General features: G+C 36.7%; 1 protein-coding gene across 1 annotated transcript in view; it reads left to right on the forward strand.

Annotated features, from left to right (window-relative positions):
• Window positions 1–6,584, forward strand: part of DNAH12 (dynein axonemal heavy chain 12) — a 235,342-nt gene extending 228,758 nt beyond the window's left edge. Inside the window, exons 72-75 of the mRNA XM_032647909.1 lie at window positions 3,071–3,208; window positions 3,666–3,757; window positions 5,073–5,140; window positions 6,353–6,584. Of these exons, the coding sequence (XP_032503800.1) occupies window positions 3,071–3,208; window positions 3,666–3,757; window positions 5,073–5,140; window positions 6,353–6,543 (489 nt within the window). The 3' untranslated portion in view covers window positions 6,544–6,584. The remainder of the gene's footprint in view (window positions 1–3,070; window positions 3,209–3,665; window positions 3,758–5,072; window positions 5,141–6,352) is intronic.
• Window positions 6,585–8,300: the final 1,716 nt, after the last annotated feature.

The raw sequence follows: 8,300 nt of genomic DNA on the forward strand, positions 1-8,300 counted from the left end.
GTATCTGACATATAGTTAATTCCATCCTCCCCTTGACATAATCTTGCTTTTTTTCATTTCCTAAACTTTTCTGAAATTTTAATCGGAAGTGCTTACATTTCTCGTATACTGCTTTGTTCCTGAAGGGCCTTGAAGAGTCTTTAGCTTGGTCCCCTAGAGGGGTCCTGGCATGATGCCAGCTGGAATAATATCCAGAACAAATTTCCTTTGTTGTTATTGTTAATATAAAGTTCATATCAAACTCTACTTTCTGAAATTGGCTTTCCCGTTGGAATCATTCTGTTTGAATGAGAAAGGAAAATCTCACTCATTATTGGGCATGTTTATCATCCTTCACCACAAATCTCTTCCCCTGAATGGATCTTCCCTATTGTTTTCTTACCCTTACAGAAGCTGCACAGTTTTCCCATCATCTTTCTCTCCCCTGGACTCTTAACTTCACCTCCTAATGATTCTTAGAGTTAACAAATTAAACAAATTGAGTCATCTGGAGTTTTTTCTTCTTTTGTCATTTCTCTCTCACTGTTCACCCTACTTACCTTCCCTTCCTCCTGCCTGTGCCTTTTTTTTTTTTTTTAAGCTTTTTGCACACTGGCTGGAATCTCAGATTAAATCTGGGATCCGACACTTAGTATCTGTGTGACTTTGAGCAAGATACTCATCTTTCTACACCCCAGTTTCCTCATCAGTAAAATGGAAGGAATAATTCCTAACTCACTGAATTATTTCGTGGACTAAGTGAGGTGATGCATGTAAATTACTTAGCGCCTACGGTATGCACTAAGCGCTCAGTAAATGGTAGCTGATTCAGAGATTGTATGTAAGTAGCTGACCCAGACACTCACGACATTCTTGGCTAAATGAAGCCCTGGAGTGAGCAAGGGAATGTTCTATACACTTGCCTCTGGGTTCTTATAGCTTTCTTGTGCATGATACTAGTTCTGCTTGGTTTATACCCTTGTCAAGCTCCATCTCTTTCTCTTCCTCTTCTTGATCTGACAGCTTGTACTGTTGCAACGTCTCCAGCAGTGGTTTGTTCTCTTCTTCCCAGGGAGCAAAGCTGGCTTCTTCCCATAGTGTGCTGCTCACTCAGAGACAAAGTTCATTTTGTTAATTCATCTGTTCATTCAAATGTGATTTGAGACCCACTTTGTCTAAAGCGCTTTGTTGCTGCATAAAGTTGCCAGGTTACCTTCAAGTTGCCAGTAGCCTACAGGAAGATAATCTGTGTATCTAAGAAAAAGCTAAGAGCGACATATAAGATGCTCTGGGAATTCAAAGAAGGGAGAGAGTTCTTTTACCTTAGGAAAGCAGAGTTTTTTTATTGGATGAGGTAGCATTTGAGCTGGTCTAAATGATGAATGGTTTTGGACACTGCAAATAAAGGAAGAGGACTTAAGAGACAGCTGTAGGATGAAAGACACTATTTCATTTAGGATTGATTCTGTTGTAAAAATTTTGACATAAGCAAAAATTAAGTTTGTTCCCTCATGTAATTGAAAAAGCCAGGGAGTAAAGTGACTCCAGGCAGCATTTGGCCTAGAGTGCAAATGTGGTTGCCTGATCCTGGCTTCTTGCACTTCTCTCGGCTCCAATCTCTGTGGGTTAACTCCATTCTCAGTTAGGTTCTTGTCTGACGGTAGCAGGATAGCAACAGCAACTCTGGACTTACATCCACAAAACTTCAAAGAGTTTAGAGTGAATCTTTTCCCCAAAAGTCCCAGCAAAAGTCTCTACATCTCTGACTTTGATTGGGTCACATGTCCATTCCTGAATCAGTCACTATGACTGCAGGTACGATCAGCTAGGCATGAATGACATGCCCACTTCCAGAAGGTGCATTTCCACCACCAGAAGTGTTTCGATTGAAAGTGTAGGAGGGTTCATCCTCCAGAGAGATATAAGAGTAGTGCCACTTTAAGATAAGCAGAAAAAACAACAGATGTCCACCCAGTGCAGAGAAGAGACCACCAAAAGTACATTCTGATTAGAATGTAAGATCTTTTAAAGGGGAACTAAAAGGGATGGATCTTTAAATACAATTTGGGGCCAGGTTGTGAAGTATCTTGAATAGGAGACTAAGATGTTTTAGACTTTAATTTGGTAGGGTAGTAGTAGATTGCTGAAGAATTAAAGATGCTAAAACTTGATCTAAACCATGCATGGAGAAGTGTACTCTGGCAGCATTGTTATAGATGTACTGAGCAGACAGAGGGAAGAAACAAGAAGAGGTACACATGATACAGAAAGAAGGCCAGGATATCTAAACTGGAACAGGGATAGTGGGTGTGGAGGCAGGGAGTTTAAGAGGATTAAGGAACTGGAACCAACACATGAGGGCTATAGTTAGACAATGCATAAGATGTCTAAAGATGTTTGCTTTTTTATTTTTTAATAAATTTATTTATTTTATTTATTTATTTTTGGCTGAGCCGGGTTTTCGTTGCTGCGTGCGGGCTTTCTCTAGCTGTGGCGAGCAGGGGCTACTCTTCATTGTGCGTGAGCTCCTCATTGTGGTGGCTTCTCTTATTGAGGAGAACACGTGCTCTAGGTGTGCAGGCTTCAGTAGTTGTGGCTTGCAGGCTTTAGAGCGCAGGCTCGGTAGTTGTGGCACACGGCTTTAGTTGCTCTGCAGCATGTGGGATCTTCCCGGACCAGGGCCCAAACCCGTGTCCCCTGCATTGGCAGGAGGATTCTTAACCACTGCGCCACCAGGGAAGCCCCAAGATGGTTGCTTTTGAGTGGTATTTTTTTTTCTCTCTTCAGTTGAGTGGTATTAAGTAATGTAATAAACCCTCAAATAATTTACATTTGCCTTTTTGCAGAAGATTTGAATCTTTCAAATTTTGTTTTATTCAGGTTAATGTTAAGGTTAGTTTGAATTTTCCAAGAAGAGTAACTAGAAGGGATAAAAGGTAGAAGGGCCAAGATAGGTTGTGTGTTTGGTGTCAGGAAAGAGTCCTGTGATGGAAAGTGTGGGCAACATACACAAAAACCAGAATCAGGAATTGTATGTCAGGTGATTCTTAAGTTGAAAAATGAACATAATGCATTTTTTTTTCCTTTATAGGACTGGTACAATTCAGGAAAACCTCGTGTGTTTTGGCTCTCAGGTTTCTTTTTCACCCAAGCCTTTTTAACTGGAGCGATGCAGAATTATGCCAGAAAATATACCATCCCTATTGATTTACTAGGATATGAATTTGAGGTACAGTAAACTCCTTAAACTCCAGAGTATATCATTACATCAAAGGCATGTATTTAAGCAAGGAGGATATGGGGAATTCATATTTTTATAGCCCATTACAAACAATTCTACTTCTTTCCATTCTTTGTGTTCATGAAGAAACTATATAATATTTGTCTTGCTATCTTTATGAGAGAATTTTTATATATCTCAATATTCAATTCAAATAATCTAATGCTGTTTTTCTATCTTAACAAAAAATTAATATGAGGTACAGTAAAACCATATAAAATATGTCAAAAGGAATCGTATTATATATTTTTAGATTTACATTTTACTGAAAAAGTCTTACAGTTTAAGAAGCTATTAATATGGAGGAGTTTCCCTGAATATGTTCTGAAGATTTAGCTACTGCTTTCTTTATGAGACAAAGTTGTCTAGGGAGAAAATCATTGCTAGTGTGTGCTTCTGCCTTCAGGTTATTTCTTCTGATACATCTGAGGGAACACCAGAAGATGGCGTTTATATCCACGGATTATATCTGGATGGAGCACGCTGGGACAGAACAAGGTCAGTAGTTTCAACTGCAAAGACTATTCATTTGTAGCTGAATCATAGGTGAGATAAGCTGTCTGCTACCTTTCCCCCTGCCATCCCCATCAACCAAAAGACTTCTAGAGAATACGACAAGTAATAAATAATATCAGAATTCTTGCCGTAAGTCATTACTCAGGCTCGGACAGTTAATGAGTGAGTAATTTCAGGTTCTGAACAATTTTGAGTTAATATTTCAATGGTCTTACTAGTAGAAAAGTTAGTTGAAATTATTTTCCTTCTTCTGTTTTATAACAGTTACGTTCTGTTTGGTAATGTGTAGGAGCACCTCAGTTTCAAACAGTTTATAGTAAAGTTCCCATTTCTCCTGGTGAATGGAAAACTGTTTCTTGCATTTTGATGACATAATAAGTACATATTTCAAATAAATACTGAATTTCCAGCTTAGGAAACTAAACAGTGCATAGGTGTGTATATATATATTTATATACACACACAGAGACATGAGAAAGGGAAAGATTATTTCCCTTGAAGCCCTGCTCTTTAACAATCCATTACGAAGCATAATTTTCTATTTCCAGAGTTAGGGTTACACTTTGCTCTCAAGGGAGGGTTAAAGCCGGAGGCAGGGAAAGTCACTTAAGAAGGAGCATGAAGGTGGTTTTACAGAGATGGCTCTAAGATAGGGATATGAGGAGACTTAGCTGCACATAGTTCATTTGATTATTTCGCTTTTCATTTTCATCATTCTGCTGACATTTCTCTTAATTTATGTTTCTTTATATACGTATTCATCTTTTCATCCCTTTCTTCCCTCCTCTTGCAAGCAAACAAGCAAACAAACAAACAATGTAGCATAGGGAAAATAAACCACATTTTCTAGATAGATAGATCTGTGTTTGAATCTTCATGCTGGCATTTAAGAGCTGTGTTACTGTGAGAAAAGTACTCAATCTCTCTGAGCTTCCTTCCACTCTTCATCTGTGAAATAGGATTAGGAATGGGGACAAGACTATTGGGAAGGTTAAATGTGACAGCATAGTGTCGGCCTCATGGACAGTGCTTTTAAAATGGCCTCATGGACAGTGCTTTTAAAATGGCAGGAATTGATATTTGTCCACTGTTTGACACATTGCCTTTCCATATTTTTCTTCTGTTTCTCTTGATTCTTCATTGCCTCTTCCTTGGTTTTGTTTGGTTTTGTTTTTACATTTCTTTTCCTGCATATCTCTGGTCCTCTCTTGTATTAAAAGCCAATAGCTAAGTAGCAATTTCTAAGATGCAAATTTTATTTTATTTCTAATAAACATCTGTCAATTTCTCTTCACAGTGGATTGCTTGCCGAACAATACCCCAAACTTCTGTTTGACCTGATGCCCATAATATGGATAAAACCAAGTAAATATATTTCTAACGAAACTTTGTAGAGTTTTAGGAAAGATAATGATAGATATTATAACTGCTTCCCCAAATAAGTCTCTGTTCAAACCTATTAAGATTTTGTTCAATTATAGTAAATAGTGACTTAATGTTTACAATGGAAATATATTGTTCTGCCTTTTTGGGTTGCATTTATGTTATTTTAGGAATATTATTCTGCCTCTTTTTGCTCTTATCCCATGGGATATAATGTTTCCTTTGCCCCTCCCCTACAGTTCTTTTTCAGTCTAGAGCTTCCCATCAATATTTTGATTCTGAAGTGCCTTTGTATACCTCTCAGAGACACAAATAGGCTTGACACAGTCTCCAGCTAGTGACTAGAGTTTTCTGGCTATAAGAAACTCCTAGGCCTAGGAGCCAGCCAGGTGCCCCAAGGTACAGATGTTGCAAGCCACACGGGGTGGAGGCCAATTTTGCCTCCTTGGGAAACCTACTTGTTCCTTCCCTCCTTCTGCAATCATCTCCCCACCAAATCTGAACAATTGAAGCTCATTCTTTAGTTTTTTCTTTCTTCTCTATTTTTTAATTCTCAAATAGCTATAAATGAAAAATTTATAAATTACCCAATCACCACTCAACCCATTAAGCATTTTTTATTATTAAAGCAGTTCATTTATAACTATGACAAATGTGGCCTCAGTTTAGAAAGATTCCTAATATCTCATACCTGGCTTTTGAAGGATTGTGTATAGATTCTTTCTGTGAATAGGTAAGAGTTGGTATATTTTTCTTAGTAATAACCTGCTGAAAAAAATTGTAACTTCAGCTTCTAATTTATGGATTTCTTGTATTAGAGCTCTAAGCAGCTGTGTTTCTCTTTCTGCATCTCCTCCATTACCTATGCTGTATTTTATTCCTTCTTCCCTAATTTCTCCTTCTCTCCCAAGTCCTCTTGAGTGTTTTCATACCTGCTAAGTGATAGGTCTTTAAAATCAATTCCTGTCCTCCAGACCTAGAATCATGCACCATATGAAATCATTTACCTTGTTTCACAACCATAATTATACGCCAACTGTAAAAACACAACAATAATAACTTTAAAATGTTCAATATCATAATCATGATCTTAGATTTACTACTGGTCATTTTATTACAAGATAAATGGTTGTTCTTTTAGTACCAGTGGCTGTTTTCCTTTTATCAAATGAATATATTTCCTTTTTCTTCAAGCTAAAAAGTCTCAGATTGTGAAGTCGAATGCTTATGTCTGTCCTCTTTACAAGACAAGTGAACGTAAAGGAACTCTTTCCACCACAGGACATTCGACTAATTTTGTCATTGCAATGCTGTTGAAAACAGACCAACCCACTCAACACTGGATCAAACGTGGGGTTGCTCTGCTTTGTCAGTTGGATGACTAAATTGGACAAATTAAGAAAACATCTGAAAGAAGTTTAAAAAAATTGCCTTCACTTACTTGAAAATATATATATTATAAAACCCAAGTATCTTGGTGTAATTCTTTTAAATGATCTTTGTGAGTGGTCTTTGCATTGTTCTCCTCCCTGATGTACCAGTCTCAATTGGAGCACAGCCTTCCACATGGACTCTCAAGATCACAGACATCTGTGGAAGAAAATCGTGAAAAGAAATGTGGAAAATCTTTGAAACTTTTATTTAGTTCCTCTTTTGAGTTTGATATATATGTGAAAAACAGATTTAGGAAGACTGGATAAAATTTAACTAATATCAGAAATTATCTGTTTCACAAGTGTTAAGTCATTTCATCAGCTTCAGTAATAATTTCCACTCACCTATGTGAAGTGATTATACACAAACATTTCAAATACATAAATAAATAAATTGTAAATAAGGAAAATGTTGAAACAATTTCAGAATGAAACCCCTTTCTTCATACTTTTAAAACGTTAGTTCCATTTCTCACAGTACCCCTGTGACAAGGAAAGGAAACGCAAAGCAGTGAATTGACATGCAAAGGCAGTTAGATGACTGGAGGGAAATCCTACACACTTGAGGTGGTATCATGCTTCTTGGCGTCTGCTTCATATTTAATTGGAAATGCCAAGTGGGCTCTTTGTTATTTTTAGTAGTTATTATTCTTATTATTTAGTATGCACTTATCGTATTAGTGTATATTAACAATTTTTAAACATTTCAACAAAACAAAATTATAGTCAAAATTTTATTATCTTGTTTTTATTATCTTTTATTCCTTCCTTAGGATTCCCTGGACATTTTAGGCCACAGCTGTGTAATCCAAAGAAAATGTAGGTGCAGCATCCCAGTGAATCAGGACCATTGGGACAGTCACTTTTGATAATTCAGTCAGTGCAAAATGTTTGGCCTCTCTTAAGTAGAAAATTGATTCTGCTTTGTAGTGTCTATGTGCATGAGCCCTAAGAGAACGAATTCACTTCACATGGCCAACCCCCTGCAAAAGCATTTTATTCCAGGAATAGAATGTTTAATCTTTTAAATTTAATGAATACAGCAGTGAAAAAAAGAGATCATGTTTTCAAACAGAGCTAAACCACATATAAAAAACAGGGAGAATGTGCCAGACTGTCTTATGATCAAGTATTTATAGTAAAGCTATTAATGGAATGGTCACTACACGGGAGTGGAGATCCTAAATATAAATGAAAATTCTGATGTGCTAATCCTTAACAGTGAAAACTTCAGTGCTGTCCTAAAGGATATAATAAAAGGTAAAAAGTCTTTGGTATGTGATCAAACCTATTCTATGCTAAAACTGAAATGTTCTTTTAAAACCATTGAGATGTTGCCTAGTAAAATATATTGGGGTTTTTTTTCCCACTATTCCTGTTACATGTTATGAGAATACATTTATTCCTATAACATGTTTATTTTTAGTATTTACTAACTAAATAAAATATTATTTTCAGCATTATACTCCCTGCGTGTAGGAAAGATATTCTTTGGAGTGAGAGCTACAATTAATGAGAAAAACTCATAAGTCAAGTTTAAAATAGATTGGTATGAACATTTTCATAGTTATAATGGCACTGACCTAAGTTTTATATGAAAGGTTGTGTTTCCTGAATAAGCTTTAAGTAGATGGCTGCTCATGGAAAACTTCTAATTTATGTTGAATCTGTGTCAGTTCAGAAAACTGTTTGGGGTTTTCAAAAAGATT

Source organism: Phocoena sinus, chromosome 11 (genome assembly GCF_008692025.1).
Source record: "Phocoena sinus isolate mPhoSin1 chromosome 11, mPhoSin1.pri, whole genome shotgun sequence".
In the NCBI taxonomy this organism is placed as follows: Eukaryota; Metazoa; Chordata; class Mammalia; order Artiodactyla; family Phocoenidae; genus Phocoena; species Phocoena sinus.